General features: G+C 41.1%; 2 protein-coding genes across 2 annotated transcripts in view; one reads left to right on the forward strand and one right to left on the reverse strand.

Moving 5' to 3' along the window:
* Nucleotides 1–2,519: 2,519 nt before the first annotated feature.
* Nucleotides 2,520–21,172, reverse strand: part of T265_08053 (hypothetical protein) — a gene marked incomplete at both ends in the record, with an annotated part of 74,229 nt that continues 55,576 nt past the window's right edge. The window contains one exon of the mRNA XM_009173747.1: nt 2,520–2,688. Within this exon, the coding sequence (XP_009172011.1) occupies nt 2,520–2,688 (169 nt within the window). The remainder of the gene's footprint in view (nt 2,689–21,172) is intronic.
* Nucleotides 2,762–21,172, forward strand: part of T265_08052 (hypothetical protein) — a gene marked incomplete at both ends in the record, with an annotated part of 70,844 nt that continues 52,433 nt past the window's right edge. Inside the window, one exon of the mRNA XM_009173746.1 lies at nt 2,762–3,050. Within this exon, the coding sequence (XP_009172010.1) occupies nt 3,008–3,050 (43 nt within the window). The remainder of the gene's footprint in view (nt 3,051–21,172) is intronic.

Below are 21,172 nucleotides of genomic sequence, written 5' to 3' on the forward strand. Positions count from 1 at the left end.
ATATATATAACTATATATATATATATATGATTTTGGACTATGCAGAAATGAGAGCAAGCAGATAAGTTTTCAAAATATCTAATGGAAACATGGTGAATAATTTTTGTCTATCAGGGGGAAAGTTAGATTTGAGAAAAGAGACATGAAGGTCCAAGTATCTTCATTCTGCGTACCATCCTTTTGGACTGTCAGTAGTACTCTGTGGTGATGGGAGCCCGCAACTTCAAGGCTTAAAAATGAATGTCACACTAGTTGCTGGCTAGCGCCTGGTCAGCAGCGTGAGTATTGTGCACTTGTGAAAGTCTCTTAGATGAACGGTCCGTTGATACCAAACTAATTTGCAAGCAGTTCACCAAAAAACTTCACAAGTTGCGGAGAGAAAAAGGTAGAAGCGCAGATATGGTGTCATGTATCCATTAGTCACTTCATTAATCCTGAGCAAAAGAATTCTCTCTGCCCACGGTCAGTCCAAATCAGTTTATGACGGATTCTTTGGTCCACATGTCACAAATTAATCTGTTGTGTTCAACCTTGTGGCTGTTAACTTACCGATGGGAACGCAGGCACTAACCACTACTTTGCCATCAAATTTTCATAAGAGAGCCAACTGACCAGGCAGTTAACAACCAAGCTACAACCATTTTGGTATGCTTCTCGGATTGTGAAATCGCACACAGTGCGATTTCTGCATTCTCTGCATTAGCAGAGAATATAACTGACAATCTGTTCCATGCACTGTCTACAGGATTCTCAATGCCAAAGTGAGTCACCTTCAGCAGCTTCAGTTGGTGAAAACCTGAGAGAGAGTTTGAGACGGATGAGTGGTTGAGCTCGAACCTACCTGCCGGGAGAACCTTGACTCGAATCCAACCTTTGCATTTCGACTGCTCCAGCTCAGGCTTGACAGTACGAAAACAAATGTGCTCCATTCCAGTAACAAAAACTGGCACCACAATGGTACAATGGCTGGACGATTATTCTGTAGATTTTACCGGACACAAAACATTTAATAAATTGTCTTATTTCTTGAATGACATGCTACCGGCGGACATGGAAAACAAATATCCAAATGACCCAATTGACGACCTACTTGTGTGAGATTTTATTCTCAAAGCGTCCCTTTTATTCAGTGCAACTGCTTGAATCTTGATTACTTCGTTTAGGACATGGGACATATTCCAAGAAATTTGATAAAACAGGTTCAGTGAATGCAGACGGATGAGTTGTACTTTATCTGAAATGGAACAGCCTTACAGGACTTATAGGTTGATCCATTTCTACAGGTTCGTGTACCAGCCAATTCTCTCTAATTAAACTTGTGTCCGGCGCGTCGCTTACTGGAAATATCCATTCCCTTTAGAGTCCCTATTTCTCTAGATTCCTAGAGTATGTATTTTGGCCATCAATGATTCTACCCTGCTTTATCAATCTAGAGACCTTTCACTTAACGGCAACCTCCGTAAGCGAGTCTACGCCTCTTGACCCTGGATACAATGAGGACTTCACCGATTAACTCTCTACTAAATTACGATGTATTTGTTTTTTGTATTCGGGACAGACTACGGTGAATCAAGTAGAGTTTTCTACTTCATTTAGCCGGATTTCAGGGGTAAATAACCTCTTAGGACTAAATGCTCAACTGCCGCTACAAAGTGCTCACATGATTCCGGGCTCATGGACTGCATGGATTGCTTCAGTGGCTCAGTTGCGCTGCTGATTAGGACGATGGGCGCTGGTCAGAAACATTCTTCAAAGCATCCCTGAACTGGATACTTCTCTTTTTCCCGATTCATCGCCTATCACCATCGAAGAGAAATTAAGATCGGAATGCACCTGATGAATTTGCGTTCTATTTGCTTTTTTTATTGCGCATTTTCTCCCATGGTTTGGAAGGATCACAGTGCGCTTTGGTAATTCTTGGTGATTTAACCGTTGCCCAAGTTTTCATCTCACGTTGTTCAAATCACCCTTGCTTCCTATGTGCCCCTTACAACAGGCTATCTTAGCAGCGAATAAATCCAAGGCGGCATTTAATGTCTGCATTATATCGGTAAAGCCAACAGCCTCAACATGTCTATATCGTTTTTATTCAAAGAATGCTCACCAATGATCAAACCGTCATACTAACCGGGCACATCCGCTTAGGTTTATGTTGCTCGGAGAACCTGAGGTTTGGGTTTACCGATGATACATAGCATCATGGCCTAAACAGAGGATGGTTTGTCATGTGCTTTGCTGACGTTTCTGATTGGGAGCGCAGCTGTTTTCATGGTGCTAAATCAGCCACACGCAGACAAACGCAAGCGGACGGTGCTCTTAGCCTTAGCGATGATGAACAGTACCAAGTGCCAAGCCAATAAAAGCATATCCACGTCAAATCAGACGTCGCACAATGTGCATTCATTTGTGTGTATGTAGGCAAACACACACGTGAGCGCTGACGGGGACACACGCAAGCACACGCACATGGGCAATCGCACGCAATTTCTCTTAGTAGGAAGGAGACATACCGTTTGCTATCACCAATTTGCAACTTGACGTTGTTCAGTGAAAGACGGCAATAGTAGGAGCAAATTGCACAGAACGGCCAGCACTATTTGGTTTGGACGTTTGTACTCCTCTTCGTTGTCTTGGCCGTCTCTTGGCTGTCCAGTTCTGGAGACGAAATCGATTTCGCCCATACACCGCCTGCCACACAGACAAGCTGGTGTAATTCACATGTGACCAAATGAGACGGCAGCATGTGAATGCGGTTAGATGTCTCCATCAACGCGACGTGCAATTGCCGAAAAATTGATGTGCTAAACATCATAAAACTACTAAATGCACCCACTTGTGTGCTACACAATCATCGGACTGTACTAAAAACTCCTCAGACAGACCGGTGGAAAGTTCGACTACATCGATTTATGGGAAAAGTGTGGAAGTAATTACTGATTCATAGAAGATACAATAAAAATGTACATTGTTGGAACCTGTAACTGAAAACAATTGTTCATTTCCACAAATGTTCAGCCGAGTATCTTTCAAAACGAATTCTATAAATGAAGGTAAGTTGAACAAATCAGCGCACAGTTTTCAAGAAACGCTTTTATAAAATGATCAGTAGAACGCAGAGGTTTGTGGTAAAATAGCATCAGAAACACAACTGTCCGTTTTCTGCTTGAGTTCCGTTATTCAGCACGTATTTGAAAGCAGTTTTTCTCAATCTGCTTATGCTCTCTAATTTAGTGACTTGAAGAGACAGAGGGTTATAAATACGAACAGGAAGCGCCACCTGACCAGTAGGTGCGACATTCCCATTGTTCGGTGGAATTACAGTTCGTTCTGTCCAACCCATGAGGTTGGAATTACTTTCCTTAAAAGTAAGCCGTACCCAATTTGGATCCTTTGAGTAAACGAAACGCGGTTTTTAATTTGTCCTAGGCAAATGGAACAGCGCTAACCTTCGAGAGGAACTAAAATGCTCTTGCGAGAAGAATGGAAGGCAGCAATTATTTATCTAGCTTTCTGAGACTGGTTAGGAAGAGTTCAGTCGTCCGGTGTTCTCTGCGGATGATGGTCATCTGTAAAGTGTAGGTAGCAGATAATTTGTAGTTGTTACACCTAAAATGTGCCATTGCATCCGTAAGGTAATCTGTTTAGCAGCAATCAGATCCTGCTATCCGGGACATACCATTCCAGTCGTTCGTAATATTTCGGGAGATTCAGATACAGAATAATTGAAAGTGGTGGTATATTTCACGGTAGCACCATCAACGAAGACATTTGTAGTGATAGATAAAGCAAGAAACCGTGGTCCAGAGATACGGATTCTGACGTCGGATAGGAATTCCATAAAATTTGCCTGTCAAGCCAAGTAACTCAACCATTTACGCAGCAGTTGCTGACGTATCACGTCTTACTCACTGATACTGCTCTCAACTCCGAGAGGGGCACATAAAAAGTTATTTCCGGATGCATGCACGTTCTTCGGGTGAGGTGTGTGTGGGTGAAAAACACTTTTTAAGAATTTAGAACGTCTTCCATTTTCGTGCTCGGAGGGCTTCTTCGGGAAATAGGATGCCGTAGCAACATTACGTGTTACACAACTCCTTTCTATACAAGAATTTATCATATGTAGACATGCATGGTTTCTTATTCAAGCCAATAGCCTGAGCACTTAAGCACGGCTGCCCACAGACACATTAAACAAGAGCTAATTTCTTCAGAGTTAGAAAAGACCGGTCGGAAAATTGTTTACGCAACTCAATACTCCAACCATGAGCAAGTTGTGAGCTGCTGTGTGAAGTGAAAGCCTTGAGGTAGTGAACAGTAGGTGAAACAGTAGGTTTGAAACTCTGCATGCCCGTCAAGTGTTTATGTCAGCCGCTTTATTTCCCGTGACTGTGAAAAAAATTCGATCGTGCTTCTCAGAATAGCAGAAAAGCTCAACAACCCACACGAATAATTGCGTGCGTTTGCGAAATTCAATAGTTTTCTACAACTGAAATGAAACCCAAAATACAAATAGACAGCTGCGCCTGATGCATTATTTTACAGTCACGTTTTACCACTAGAAGCCTCGTTTTGCCTGTCTCAACCATCGAAGTTTCAATACCGCATGACAGCCGTTAGCCTCACTAGTGAATTAGGCCGGCTCTTGCTGGAGTGTGACTGATCGCCGGTCACGTACTCGATAACCTCGAAGACTCACATGCAATGTGCAATCTTGAAACAACTAAGCTCCGAAAATAAGTCGTTCTGTCCATCGTCTCAGTGAAGGCTGACCCAATCTGAATTCAGGAGTTTCATTTGTTTATTGGTTCGAACCATTTCAAAGAATGGTCTCTATTTCTTGACATCCACACGCTGTTGAATTTAAGTGGACTTTTGGATAGTATTCTTCAAAGGATCTGGCATACCACATTTCCCGAGATCATACCCTTTCGAAGGAAAGATAAGGCTTGAATAGTAGATAAATGCATTTGTACACGCTCAAAATATGAGTTGCTTTGAGGCAAAATTTGTGAACTCCGACTAAAACCATAATACAGTGGAGAACAGTTCATGTTCACCTAAGCTGATTTCTGTTTCTGATATGGCGTTCCGGTTTTTTAACTGACAGGCGTTCTTTTGGCAAGTTTTACCGGACACAGTGGCAAAATCTGACAGGTGACACTGTCCACTGTTTGCGTGAAAATGTAAATGGCATAGAGAAAAATGATAGTACTGTTGGTGAGCCGCGTTCCTTTTGAGTTCTCACGCTGGATACTAATCAGGTTATCAATATTAAACGTGTTAACCGAAATGTACCGTCTGTCTTAAAAGTACCAACTAGGATGAATCAACACAGTGACCCTACTTGATCTTGATCACTTTTGTAACTTTAAAGCACTTGCGTATATGACTCTGCATGGAAACATCTTGAAAACACGCTGATGAATACGAAAGTTTCACCTTAAAGCTGATTTGTTTGGGCCATCGGATATCACTGCAAGATGTTGTCAACATTAGTTGCGTGGAAGTGTTGTTTCCGTGTTGTCAAAACGCGTTTGGTGACAGCATATGGCCTTGAATTGTCGGTAATATACTTCACTCACTTAGATGGTCTTTGGATCTTCTTTGATTGTCGAAAGGGAAAAAGCGAATGTTGGCAAATTCAAAATACATTCCTGATAAGCGATTCAAAACAGTACGGATCGGTCAGCTAAATCATATACATTTTATTTTGAGGGATATTCTCGCGGTAACAAAGAAACCAAATCTTTTTGGTTGCGGTATTGTTGAAATAGGCAAATGAAAGCTGATTTTTTATTGAAATTTGCCCGCATGTTTCGTGCTACCTGTAAGTGAGAATTGATAACGTGGGGATGTGGTCGGCTGGGTGAAATCGGTTCCATTTAAGATAATGGATTTTACATAATTGGGATAGCGCATTTTTTCTTTCTGATCCCCTCAACCATTGTAGTGTCATTTCCAGCACCGTCTTCCACGTGCATCCTAAAATACTCCCTGTTATGCTTTTACGGTCCAAAAGCCGCACATTACAAAAATCAGCTTCTTCTTGCAGTAGCAAAAGCTGCATCAGAATCAGTCGGTAGATAACTTTGCTCGGTTCATCATCATATTGGTCTACGTCAATTCCAAAAGCATTCTTATTGTTTACACTCAGATTCCATTTGTATGCTAATAATCTGCTATTTGTATCTTGGACGACGTGGCTAACAATTAGCTTTCCCGTTCCGCCCACCGATAGTATCTTGCGTAACTTGTGCATGCGTCATGACGGGTCAAAGTATCTGTGCCAAAGCTCAAGTCAAATTCTGAAGCCGAACTGGAACAGAGCATTTAACATGATTCACTGCTCAACAGGTCGCTGAAAACTTTCTACAGACCACCGTTTCTCTAGTCTTTCCTAGAGCGCATCAGGTAGGAATAGTTTTCATTGGGTTTTGATCACCTATTGGGTCTAACTGAACACCAACGTGCACGTGTTTGGTGAAATATCCTCATTTACAAACCACCAAGATGTTGATGAATGGCTCAATGGGATCCCCAGTAGCGGGTCGCCCAAGAGTTTTCAGTAACCTTATGTTGAGTGCGTTACGATCGAAAAGTATACTCCACCATCCCGAATGTCTTGTCAAGCGAGAAGAGTGAAAAGTGAACCTTCTTTCCGTTTTTCCTCAATCCTAGAGGAACAACCACCTCTCGGTTCCATACTTTAGTCTACGTGGCCGATGTTCGACAAAAACTCTTTCTTCGTCATTTTAAATTTCAGGTTTTGAGATGGGTGTCAGTTTCCGAAAACTTCGGTGCAGCCAAACAGAAGTACCTTAAGCAAGGCACTTTTGTAATTAAGTTCAGTGCTGGGTTAGGAGCTGTCCTCTTGCCTGATGTCTTATTTTTCGCAACCCTCGAATTTTAAACAATTTCGGCTCATCATTCGAGATTTTTTGAAACGATTCTTGGTCGGTTTAATTTGCCTGATGGTCCTCGTTTGCACTGAATTTTGTAATCTAAGCCAATCAATGGTAATTATATTGTGAGGGGCGTTTGTAATTTTCAACTGAGATATCTTTTTGTTATTGAGGCCAATCTATGTTGAAAGGCCATGAAGCAAAGTATACCTCTTCTATTCTTGTTAGGAAACATCAGGAGCGCACATCATACGAATATCAAAGATATCCGAGCCTTCGACTCTCAGGCCACACCTAACCATTGACCCTCGATTGAGTTTGCAATGTGACTGACTCTCAGTTGAACAGAATATAACTCATTCCTATATTACGGATACCTCATCAAGTGGTCGCATACTGAATGGCCCTGGAGTGACAATTTCTCAAATTGAAGTTTCACTCATTTTACAAAATTATTCTCGCTCCAGATCGTACTGTGGAAATATTTTGCAATTTTCAATTGAGACCTCATCCTGTCCACATAATTAGCAGTTCCAAGAGGCTGTTGACAGGGAAGTCAATACGCATACCAGTCAGGTACTTACTGTTGTCCAAGAAGTACATTATATTTTACTAATAAAGTTTTAACCTATACGAGTTCATCGGAAAAGACAGTTTATCTTAGTTAATTGATGGAACAGAATGATATTAATAAATGTGACCGACGCATACGCTTACATTTTGTGGATGATTTGGCAGCTTCACTCGCACGTTTTTACATTTTTGTTTGATTGTGCACCGAAATAGTGCAGGAAGAACTCGATAAGATTCATATGAGAAACACCATCCTGAAGAACATTTACCTCTGGCTACTAGCATTTATTTCATTGATAGTGTTCGGTTAAGGGCTAGAGCTTAAATAAAACGGCATTACAGAAGTCTCCTTCGATGGGTATACAGTCGTATGCCAAGTACGGAAACAGTTTCAGCCACCCATTTTGTGTGTTGTCGACTTTATGCGGAAGATATTGAGTTTTGCTTGATGGTCAACGCGCTTAAGCTATTCCAAAGAACCAGGAATCAATCTTCTGTGCTTACAAGTAGACATTTACTCGTACGAGAAGTCTTCCCCCATTGTGGTCTTGAATTCGTTGCTATTGACTAGGCACCGCAAGTGACCAACTCTTAACTGTTGATGAAGCTAGTCTCTCTTATAAACTGCGTAGGCTCAAAACATTGCTATTTTCAGTCGCTTTTAGTGGCCATCATGGATTCAAATGACGTTGTTGGCCATTCTACCGCAAAAAGACTATTGGTCGAGGTGTTTCAGTTTGACTGATGTGGGTGGGTGTCAAACCACTTTGCCTTACCAGAAGTTTAATCGGGTAAGAAAAAAATCACATCGAACTATCATAAAGCATTTAGGCTTTTTTGCTTCTACTTGGGCAATAAACCGTGGAGATTATGCGGTGCCTGATTGACAGCTGACCACTGAGTAGTAAACTAACTAGGTGTGCTTCCTAGACATAGCTTCGTAGGAGTAGCAGATGACTTCTCCACAATGTTGGTGAATTTGTACAACAAAGGTGTTTATTCCATCGAGTTGTTTCTTTTGTGTAGAATGAGTACTGCACTGTCAACTGAACTGAAGCCACGAGACTGAAACATGGATGCAATGTTATTTGTAATTCCAATTTAATTAACATTATTTCATTTCACAGTTCCGTATCACGCCTCATCAAAAATATAACCTAGAACATTCTTTCTGGGATGACGGCTGAATGCGTTAATCAGTTATCGGAAGCAGGGCTTTCAACAAACGGAATTTCTCCTCTGATACATGCACATTATCTTGTCGTTTGATGGTTTGGCATTCGGAAGCAATTCCAAATGGTAAAAAGTGGTAAAAAGTGGTAAAAAGCAAGGAAAAACGCAGAAATTTCGGAATATTAAAACCCTACATGGGAAAACTGGTAATATATATTAAACACGGACATGATCTTCCCCAGGCACGGAGAAAAATGCCGATTTATCAGGAAACACTGATGAAACACTTCAGAAAGAGATAGTGAGAACATATTAGACGTACTGTAGAATAACGAATGGGGCAGTGGTTTTATCAAAGACTACAAAAGGACTTTGGTACAGAAAGGAAAACCGGAAGCTTACCCTAAAAGCAGTTTTCAACGCAACACCATTATAACAGGGTCATAATAATAGAGTAGTCTGGCCTATATTGAGTCACATGCCCACAAGCGTATTCAACGCTACGGCTTTAGTGGTGCCCAACAAAACACGTGAATGCTTAGAGAAAGCAACTCAGAGAAACCAGACTCTTTGGTCCTCTTCTCCTTTGTGCACCGTTTCCAATACATCCGCAGTAGCAACTGCATCAGAACAACCGACAGCAGGCTACCTAAGGGGAATTCTCAGCACATTCCACAGACTTTAGTACTTAAAAGCGTGAAAGATTCATCCAGTACGATCGCTTGCCACAAGCTGGCTTGAAACGAGTGAAAAGAGCCAAGGAAAAATTTTGAGGTCATGAACTGTAAGAACATCAGCCAATTACCATTCGGCGGCAAGTCGACGTTGCAAACCCAACTTGTGTAAACAAGTGGAATTCGTGGCTAGCTGTTCCTCGCCTTGGTCAGGCCAGCAACGAATCAAGCCTTCAATCCTAGTACTTTTATCCAACCGGATCCGAGTGGTGCTGACTATCGCTAGCCATAATGGTCTCACTGGCGTGTGCTTGTCCATCAAATTGTGGCTGTTATCCTAGCCTAACCGTAACCTTGATCCTGAGTGTATGTAAACAGCTGAGATGTTACTCAAAATGGTTGGATTCAACCTGTCCTTGCCTCTATCCACTCTTCAAATGGAATAGATGCATCATGTTTCTTTATTATTGTGTTGTTTAGTAGTAAATTGTCAGAAATGATGCATTCGGTGTGTGGCTGTCCCACATGTCTGAGTATGAATTCTATAGTTCGGCTAGATGTCTCGGACTGTGCTTCCGTCAAGCGGTTAAGGATTTATGTAGAAAATAACAGAAGCAGTCGGGGCATGGAAGGATGCTGGATGTGTTTGTTTACCTACCATTTAGAATGTCTTAGGCCTGATATAAAAACGAGCATTAGCATTTACTTGTGAAACGAGATTGAGTCTGGTTCCTTTCTCCTTGATGCCGGCCAAGCAATGCAGTGTACTGCGCACACAGGGAATAATGCAGCCTGTGCAAGATTCCTCTTAACTTCGGAAGTTGTACTGGATTTCAATCTAAATGAAACATATTCTCAGCCAGTCATCTTCGATCCGCGTGCCTTATGAACAGAAAGTTACCCACCGTGGTACATTTGTAAACCATAGTACGATGTGAATCAAACTGCCCTGCCTAGGTGACGTTAGCAGTTCGGTGAAAATTATTTCTTTGGCATTTAGTAACTTTGCTCTATTGTGTCACCGGACCTACAGACCATACATTAAATCCACCAGTATTCATTGGTATGCAACTATGTGTTGGCCGTCCCCAGGCATTCAAGCCATTATGCATTCCACTTACTTAATGGCGTTGATTTTTCCGGACGACGAAATGTCACATCTAGGATGAAGTATGGAATTTGGACAAAAGTGAAATGTTCGGAGATGTCCTTTTTGTTGTCGTCATCATGCCAAACACTTGGTACCACCTTGACAGTTTTACCTGTATTCCAAGTCTTGCCTACTAAGCGATGCTCGGTTTGTTCAGTGAACCGGGCCTATCTCAGTTAGACCGCAGTTGCTCAGTCCATACTGAACTTTGGATAATATAGAAATGGAAATTTTCATGAGCGATTCACTGGTATTTAATCTCGAAACATGGAATGGGTAACCACTCAAATCAAGCTTAATCGAATGTGGTAAACTCCACGTTACTGACTATCACTCTGCTCATGCAAATGTGAAAAGGGAAATAAAACAACAACCTGGGGCTTCCGGCGTGCAGAGTTAAATAGGTGTTCACGATATGGGTAGGTGCATACACTCGATTTCTGTCAACAGTCACAAGTTATGTGTCAGACAAAAAATGCAATCGTTATTCACCACTCTAGAGACTTCACCTCACCTCGTACTCCGTAAAATGCCCTTGGAAATATACCAGAATATTGTCGTAGTTGGTTGATATTATAAATGCCTGATTCCAGGACAACCAGATTTCGAGAAAGCGAATAATATAGTACATGCTTTTGGGAAAAATCTGACACCGTGAATTATCACCCACCTTGGACCGTCTTCCCAATTTATTCAGATCAATAAACTATGTTTTCAAGGCCTTTTAACTGAACTTTAAAAAGCCCTTTCGGCCTGATAAACTCTGTCCTTTTCAAGCGCTCTGCTAGTCCAAAAAATCATTAAGGGACGAACTTCCTTATCAGACTGCATTGGTATGCACATATCAAGTTGATTGTCCTTGTCAAAGAACAAGCTAGTTGTCACAACGCATGGTTGAACATCTTCATGTATGTCTGGAAGACAGATAACAACGTATTGTAGGCAGCCGCTGAGTGTTTTCAGAAAACAAATATCAAGGCAAAATGGCAGTGCATATGCATGCAAAATTCTTCCATTGCTACCAAAGCACAGCACAAAAGACTCCTTAGAATCTATCTCAAGGCATCCGGTTTGAGGTGTGATTTTAGCAAGACATGGTGCTTTGTTGTGATTTTGTGAGTGACGCCCCTGTGGAAGTCTGTAGGTCAATGTCCTGTTTCACATCAGTCAAAAATCACCATCGTTTCCTCAAGTAAAGGGATTCCCAGAAGGTGGAGCGGTTTTGAGTTTGCGGCTGATAAACGATGAAAACTCGTCAGGCTTAGATTCAGTTCTCATCTATTGAGTTTGCTAATGAATTCATTGCAAGATTAGACATAACCATCGGTTAAAAAACGTACACTCACTATTTTTTTAAAAAAACTTGAGGCCACACACAACGTGTACAGTGTGAGAACTACCCACAAAGATAAATGCTTATTACCTAGTTTGAACATATTATGTTTTTGGCGAACCTGGTTGTCTATTTTTGCCTAAAAAAAGTACAAGGAAGAAACAAACGCTTTTGCACCCCACAAAAGTACCGAAACAATGTCGTTTTTGTTTGCAAACCATATTGTCCTCGTAGGCCTTGCGCGCTTGTGCGCGCTATTTCCCGAACGAAATCCCACAACTAGTAATAATGCAAAGTTTCCCGAGTTTCTAAAAGATGGTTGATGAAATAAATCTCAGCTTCGTAATGCAGCACTCAATCCATTAAAATGTTGAACATTGTCGTTTAGTTCCTCGATTAGACCATTCCCGTCAACCATCACTCAAAAGTAATTCCACTACAAATTGTGTAATCGGTCAACCGATGCAAAACAGATAGTCATTCAAACTATGTTCCCAGTTATTTGTCGCATTGATTGTCCTCGTATCCACAGTGACCATGATAGCTGCGCCTTAATTTTGGACTTTACGAGTGTCTCCGCTTACACCAACAAATTCTATTACTTTTCGTTGTGCGTGAATACTTTTTCGTTTTCATCAATTCAAAAGATTTTACGGCAATTCACTAGCTGGAATATGGTGGTCTGTGAAACAGCCTTGAGTGCTAACAAACTATTGCAGGGAGGAGATACAAAACTAGAGTCTTCAAACGACGTTGCTTGCATAATAACCTGAATTTCACATGCTGGATTTGACTAAATTTGTTTTGCCTGTAAACTTTTAGTGATCTCTTAGCATCATAGTGATCATTAACAGCTTGATATCAGTGATGAAGATTGGTGGCTGAAGTTATCACCATTCGACTCGTGGCCCGATTTTTTTGTCGGAAAAAATGTTTTGTTCGTGTATTGTGCTTGTCATGGTCCGGCTCTCCTCCCCTCACACTTACACCCTGTGCTGAACTCACAATCACAGCACTAACCGCGCTGAAAAGCTCAAGTCACTGTATTGGTGGCCTGAACCAGTTGCTCATTGATAGGCAGCCAATGCTGGCGCTCATTTGATTTCCTGTTCATATACACCATGCTCATTCAAATATGTTAAGCTTACACATGATTTGGTGTGATCAGTGGATTTTCCGATTCAAGACCATCTGCATCGTCATCGTTTCAAACTGTTTGATCAAACAGACCAACTTCTATAAGCATAAAATACACCGCACTTCCGGTTGCCTTGTACGTACAACCAAACTCGTTCCTTATATGACAAATTAAGGAAGCTGGCAGGCGTTGCTCATGCCTTGGTAATGCACACATCAAATTCTATACCGTAAGTTGACAGCATGTGCATTTGCCCGTGTAAAGATACCAGTCCGGAATTTCTATAGGGACACAGAAGTGATGTAATAAATGGCACATCAAAGGTTCCAAATGTGTACCATAACAGGAGCTCAGTTCTGACGCGTTCTTCAGACCAGGCGGTGTGGAATAATAGCCATCACACTAAGGACTGTCGTCTCCACAGCCCAAAACTATTAGCCCTTCTCCAGACGTAATTTTGATACCAGTACGCTCACTCTCCAGTTGTCTGGAGACATGTTTATGTCCCCAGGCTTATTTGGCCTGGCAGTCCGATTGTGATTCAAGACAGAAAAGATTACTAGTACCTAGTCGGCTGAGGAAAGACGTAAACTGAGTTTAAGCTGAGCGGACCGAATGAAGCACGTAGATGCGAAAGCTGTCGATCGCCTAAGTTGTTGTTGAAATAGACACCAAATCCAACTGACTGTTGGATTTTAATTATTAATTTTCACTAGTCCACTAAGAGACGATGTCCTGGGTCATGCTCTCCGGATCACATGCGACAGGTTTCCTATGTTCCTAGCAGTACGAACCTCCTGAAATTCCTGAGCTTTCTGGTTCCACTAGCTCTCTGTACACATACGAACTTCAACTAAGTTGACGCTTAACGGATCGTTTGGCCAAACTGTGCAGTGGTCTTGAAGAGGTACGTTCTGAGCCAGCAGTTGACAGCTTCAATTCTGAAATCCACTCACTACCGGTTGCATGTTTGTGAAAACCTTATGTCGGGTTTCTAGCGTCACGTGTGACGCTTGTTACCTCTACCCTGTCCTAATTAGTGTTTTCTGGGAGGCCACACTCACGTTTTTCTATTGCTAAACAAGATGTTTACTTGTTACGTTTACAGTTAAAATTTAGCAAAAATGTGCATGGTCTGAATCAACATACATACTCCTAAATTGACGACACCATAATAAACAGATGGTAGCTGAATAATAGGTGATATATTTGGTTTCAAGATGGTTGAACAGTAAGGGGTGTTAGGTAGCGCATTGGTAGTCACCGCGTGTAAACTCAGTGATACAGCGCAACAACCGGTGGTTAATGCACCAATGTAATGACATCCAGCCTTATCATAGAGTCTTGAGTCCAAACTAAACTTTCCGGTGAAAGAAGCGCCTCACTTGTTCATTAAGGCCTCCTGCGAATAAGACAATATATGGACATCAGGTATTCAATAAGAAGTAGTCATTTCCCAATAGAAATTTCCTTTGATGGATGGGGCGTATGTAGAAACTCTTAACAAAGGGCTAACAGGACTTCGATGTAATCTCTTATAGAAATCGAGAGACAAACTGCAGACATAACAATGTTTACAGGTTTTCAATGTCCCGACTGGGGCCGCAAGCAGTTGGGGCGTTTGAACAGCCACCTGAAATCTAAGGTCAATGGCGAAGGTGCCGTTAACGCAGCTAAGCTACTCGGTTCTTGTATTTCGGTTTCAGAAATGTATTGAGGGGATGCATCATAAGGAAACGATGTAGAGGAGAACGCTGGAATCTAGAGGTTTAAAGAAACTTAGCTGTTTTAGTCTTCTGGGGTAGAAGCCTAGTCAGAGTTGTCCTGCACTGATTTAGGTTTCGTTCGGTCCCGCGTCCACTAATCCACATATCAGTAAAGGGAAAAATTTTCCTTGCCAACGTCTTCTGGCTATTCACAACTGAATGCGATCTGCCCGATGCATGATCATTTATTAGTTCCGTTTGAGTTATTCATTTGTATGTCTCAACTTTGAAGTCGGCTGCGAGACATTGAGCGGAGCAGCCAAGGTCTTGAAATAGGTAGTCATGATAGAACGTCGGCCCTGTGTTGTTCCATGATTTTCATTTGCTTCTCTTGTTTTTTTATAATTCCTCGTAAAATTAAGCATGAAACAATTGCACACTTTTCAAAACTAATGTTGACAAAATTACCAGAAAAATGTAGAAGGTCACATAAAACTTCTCCCAGATATCTCAAACAGATAGCAAAATTTCCAAATTTTTGGCTACTGGGTTCATCCGGAGAAGTCGACTTTCCTATGGTTACATCTTATCCTGATGGTAGTTTTCAATATTTTTTTTGGCGCTGAAAAGCCCGTACAGCTGGTTCATTCTTAATGGGAATCATCAGCGGCATGCATCTCAACAGACTCCAAAAGCGCTTCGAACTCGCGACCTTTCGGCCATGAGTGTCTGAAGACAGTGAGATTAGCTCTCATTCCCTCTCCTATTTAATTCTGACAAAAGGAAACATACGCTTTTCGATTAAGATGAGATAGTGAAAAAATATTTTTAACTTTTGAAACAGCATTTAGTTTAATTTTTTATGTGAACTGACCGATAATTCAAAGATTAGGAAATCATTGTTGAAACAATGACAAATCTAACCAGGCGACTTACTCGGCTAGTGGTCCATAATGCTCCCGCTCGCATAAAAACAACAAGTTGTAGTCAATCAACTTTCTGAGCGGTAAACTTGTGGAATTGTTCTGGCGATCCGCCCAAGCCACGGATCGAAACTAAACATAATTGGCAGCACGTTATTTTGTTTCTGCAGTCAAACCGTATTTTTAAAACACCTTGTTGGAAAATATTTTCAGCAAACCTGAGGTACTAATACGTTCTAAAAGGCAGAAGTTGGCAGTGCGTGTGATTTCCAGGTCACCGCAACCAGTTTGGATGTTTGGCTTTTCTGTTTTTTTTTCGATCTTCTCAATTAATTCTAATTTACGAGATCACAGAAGTGATCAACATCCACTGATTAACATTGGTACCTGTCTTCGCGTTTAGTCAGCTGCAAGCCGCGAAGTCAAACCGCGCTAAAATCACTAGATTTATAAATCTGAAGAGGTTCAGCATGACTTTTCACTATTTTTGTTATGCTTCATAGACTAAATCTTATAATGTGGTCACCTTTAATTTTTCCGCCGTTTTTTAGGCACTATCTAGTTTTTCTTTTCCTCAGAATGGAGCTCCCATGAGCGCTGGTTTCATTTTTCAAGGATGTTTGCTTTTCTTTTTTTTTTTCGATCTTCTCAATTAATTCTAATTTACGAGATCACAGAAGTGATCAACATCCACTGATTAACATTGGTACCTGTCTTCGCGTTTAGTCAGCTGCAAGCCGCGAAGTCAAACCGCGCTAAAATCACTAGATTTATAAATCTGAAGAGGTTCAGCATGACTTTTCACTATTTTTGTTATGCTTCATAGACTAAATCTTATAATGTGGTCACCTTTAATTTTTCCGCCGTTTTTTAGGCACTATCTAGTTTTTCTTTTCCTCAGAATGGAGCTCCCATGAGCGCTGGTTTCATTTTTCAAGTTTCTTCACGTGGAAACTTGCGGTAAGACGAAAGTGACATCTGCTGTATCTTCACCACTCTGTATCCCGCAAGGCAATGCCGTAGGATGTAGAGAAACGCCGTCCACAAAATTTTTGAGGTCAGCCGGGGTTCGAAAAACGCTTCTGTTCACAGAGTACATTTTCTCTCAGTTCGACAGTCTGGCTGAATATAAGGCAACTTCCTACAGCAAAATTTCTACAGCGTGAACCTCTGCACACTGATTTTTTTCCGGATTCTATCAGGTCTTCGTCATGATTAAAAATGTAAGATCTTACCCTTCAGATAAACCATCAAGCGTAATATTATATTAGGGTGAAATGAGAGCCAAAATTTATCCTCTTGTGGAGACGCTTTACCGCCGGTCTTTCTGGTGGTAGGTGTAGATTAGTTTCTGTGCCCACATGATAAAGTCAACTCACAACTTCGCGTAGATATATATCTACATAAGCCAATTAGTAGACGTATCTAGAACATTAAGGAACAAAACTCATGCCTGAATTTGCTAAAATTCGACGAATTACAACGATACCTGACTTGCCGAATCAAAATGTGAAGAGGCAATCTCGAGAACTAAAAACAAGCTCTTCGAAAATGTTCTAAGATCGGACTGTATTTTTTGGAGGAGACCACTAGTTTTGCAGCAAAAGAAAATGCGAACAGTTTTCTTATAGTGCTTATTATTGCCCACAGGTGGGGTTTACTAAACCACTATTCACTGTCCTTAACTTTACCACCCCTTTCTAATCCGTCTTTGGTTCTAATAGAAATCTCGTCATGCATCAAGATTTCTTTGTCAATAACCGCACGTTAAACTCTGTCAAAGTAGATTCAGCCTTGAATTCCAGCCTTCTGTAAGGCATCCAACGAGATAATTTGGAATGGAAAAACAAATCAGAGGATTAGTGCACTTGTTGTTTACACAATTCACTGGATTATTCTTGCTCAATCTCTTAGGGCAATTGCTTTCCGTCTAACTACTGAGAATGTCTGCGTCCTATTCAAGACCGCGAAACGCCAGCTAACGATGCAGCCGAACATAATAGCACAGTGCACGGGAATGCGTAGAATCGAACCTCTATTCCGACTGTCAGTTAACCTTCCATCCAAGCAGCCCATTCACACGCATACAGCGTACAGTTTCCTCTAAGACTACCCTTCATCCGAGGTGGGTGGTGAAGTTGGTGGCATTTCTTTATTGCACATTGTGTGTAAGGACAAATAAATGATTCACAGTTTTGATATTAATTAACAGGTGGCGAGATGAAGTAAGATCGCTGACAGTGAGTTTGGGACCGCGATAAACTTGCAGACAAATGGCCTATATTGGACTCGCAATGTCTAGGTCATCCAAGGTATAATCAAGTCGTCAGTGGTCAAGTCATCATCTCGATGTTGAGCCAGGCATAAGCTGAGGAGCGTAAGCAGTTTGAAGAAAATTTACACACTCACGAAACGGCGCCGGAAACTGAGATGAGTCACATTCAAATCCTTAGTCATAACACCTTTTTCAGTTCTTCACTTCCTAACACCAATCCTAAACTTCGGGCTGTAAAAATTCACTCCTCATCGCTTATCCACTAAAAGCCACATTGATTCAAGTGCTGACATTTTGCAATTTTTCTTCTGCTGTCACTCTGAATAACCGAAAACTTTCTGTACAATAAACCCGCTGAATAACGACCTAAAACTGTGTGATCTCAGGTATTGTATCCATAAACTGTTTTGTTTTTAAGTCAATCTTAACTGAGCTTAAGTGACAGACGTTTTGTTCTCTTAGCCTCCTGGTCAGTCCCAGATCACATTTAGAAACGTATTTAACGAATGCTTCTTTTTCATTCGTAAGGATGTTTTTCTTTCAGTTTATGTTTGCGTATAGCGAAAATCCCTCTTACACTCAGTCACTAAAATCCTTGAGGCATTATCAACGATCCCAATAAGAGTCACCCAGGGGAAACCTAGATTTTGGTTGGTATAGTCGGTGTCTGAAGACAAAGCACATCAAATGGAGTCGGGTGAATATGTTTTCAGAGGGATGTCGTGGTAACACCTGTTGTGGTACTGTTACATGGACGACACACCACAGTACGTTCAAGTTAAGAAAATCTGTCAGAAAAACGGAGACGAACAGAGTTTACACTTATGTATTACGATCGCAGACATTTTGAGACAGCTATTGACGATAGTCACCCCCATAATTCCGGAGTAAAGTTCAAGTGTTTCTCGTGAAGTTTGATACTCACTTATTCACGGATAAATTATTTGTGGCTGTCTTTCCGGACAAATATGGAAGCAGAAGCTTAATTGTGTGGGTGAACTGAGTCCGCGTCGGTTTAGGTCAAGATTATAATATCGTCCTGGTGGTCGGCGCTAATCCTGTTTCTGTGCTTGTTCTTATGAGGTCAGCCTGGTCTCGAGAGACGAAATTTCAGCACCATCGATAGTATTTATTATTGGTTTTCCTTGCTTAGTTCATCAAACTTCACATTCTCATATGACCCGAAGACAAAACTGAACAACGAATGTATTCCCGTGCAGTCAATAAATGGTAGCGGATAACGGTCGGCAGTTCAGGTAGATATTTGCACGTTGGCGTGCGGCAAATGTTTCCATTCTAAACTAGTCTCAAGTTTCCCGCTTATTCTCAGCCGCTTGCGTGGTCACATGAATTTCGCTGAACGCTGCAGTGGTTTGTTACACTGCATCCACATGATCCCATGAAAGAACCATGCCGGATTACATTGTTTTCTTGTTCATGTTTTCCGCTAATAAGCATTCAGTCTGTCATTGAAAACCAGGATTTAGACGACTGTCGTGTTTTATGTTTTTTGGGAATTTCGAATAACCAATGGAATGCACAAGCCGATGTCTTACACTACATTCATTTCCGCAGGATTTCGGAAAATTCTAAAAAAAATCCTCAAATTTTCGGCTGTATTCCAGTTATCTCTTTCTCCTTTGATTTATGTGATATAGCATTCATATTGCTTCTCACCTAAAAGAACTCGTACAAACGGTTGATGTCCAAAAGGCACGCTGGAATATAAATTTCATGAGTAATATTCTATTTTGTGCCAACTGAAAATTCGTTGAGACATTTGGGTATAAAAGAATTTCAAAATAATGATCAGATAAATGCCGAAAAACCTGCGGCTTCAAGCATCTTCCCTAGTTTGGAAGTTGTTTTTGAATGAGTCGGTAAGAACGAAGCAGTAGTCATATTTTCTGTATATAAGATAACGTACTCGGTTGCACAAACCATCCGTGAAGGGGGTTAACCATCAGTTTCATCAGTTTATACATTTTCTTCCACCGACAATAAAACTCAGCACATTTTGGCTGCATAGCCTAGTACCTTTACTTTAAAGATATCGTTCATCAAGCTCGTAAACTGGAATCGTGAAATGGAAGACCAAAAATTTTCACGTGCAAGGGTCCGCGATTTTGGCATTTGCAATTCTAAATATGTGCAGACGGAGGTTGCCGGATTTACAAGTGGCTGAGCGATTTAAATAAACGTATTCAGGGAAGATAGTCAAAGCTAACATAACCTGACTAGTTAACGACCAGGAGGTTCTACGGAAGGAAGAATATAATGTATATTTTGGCTTCCTCGCAATAAAGATGGAATACACAAAGTGCTCTAGTCTAAGGATAAGAAGTGAACTGGTGGTTAGGTAGTTCATACTACATGATCCGGAAGCACATCTGTCAATGAGCATATAATAGTTGGTCGGTCAATGTTGGATCCAGTAGCTGAGTAACCTTCTAGTAAATTACGTAAGCTGACTTTCTAAATGTTCTTGTGTTGATAGCTATCCGTTTTTCTCAGCATTCCCGTTATAGATCACACATCACAGCCGAAGGTGAAAAACTCTATTGATAGGCAAAAATCCGTGGCACGTACACAAAATTGACAGCTGCTTTTCACCATTTTGTCATCCGTGTGCCAAACGTTTTCGCGCTGGTTTACGTCAGCACCACAGCACACCTGAGTTACAATACTTTCATGAGTTGAACGATAATAATTTATCTTTGTGGCGTCATTGTACTTCTTGACGTAGTAAAATATGCTTGTTCCAGTGGAACCATACATTTAAAGAGCATTCTACCTTTGTTCAAATTTGTTAGAAAATTATCTGTAGTTAACGGGATTTCTCTCTATCAAAATGGATCAATCACTTTTTTCACACATATTTGGCAGCAGTCTGCAGAATATTTTTCTTCTTAGTTTTCTTGGACATTTCCATTTGCTTATAAAAATATTGGAACAGAAAATTTGGTACCGCTTTCTCCAATTTCATGAAAGAAGCAGAACAAATGTCTGTTGTCGCGTCCATCCTGGGCCGTAAGATGCCGTGACAGTTGAGTGAATCTGAATATCTCATCGCCGGACAATCTTGTTCCGCCTTGTTTACCAGTACCGCTTTCTTTCATGAAAGAAGCAGAACAAATGTCTGTTGTCGCGTCCATCCTGGGCCGTAAGATGCCGTGACAGTTGAGTGAATCTGATCTGATCATCGCCGGACAATCTTGTTCCGCCTTGTTTACCAGATACTTCACAGTGTTAGACACTGGAATATATATATATATATATATATATATATATATAAACCGCGTGTACATTGGTTATGGCTGACAAT

Source organism: Opisthorchis viverrini, assembly GCF_000715545.1.
Source record: "Opisthorchis viverrini unplaced genomic scaffold opera_v5_200, whole genome shotgun sequence".
NCBI classification, from domain to species: domain Eukaryota; kingdom Metazoa; phylum Platyhelminthes; class Trematoda; order Opisthorchiida; family Opisthorchiidae; genus Opisthorchis; species Opisthorchis viverrini.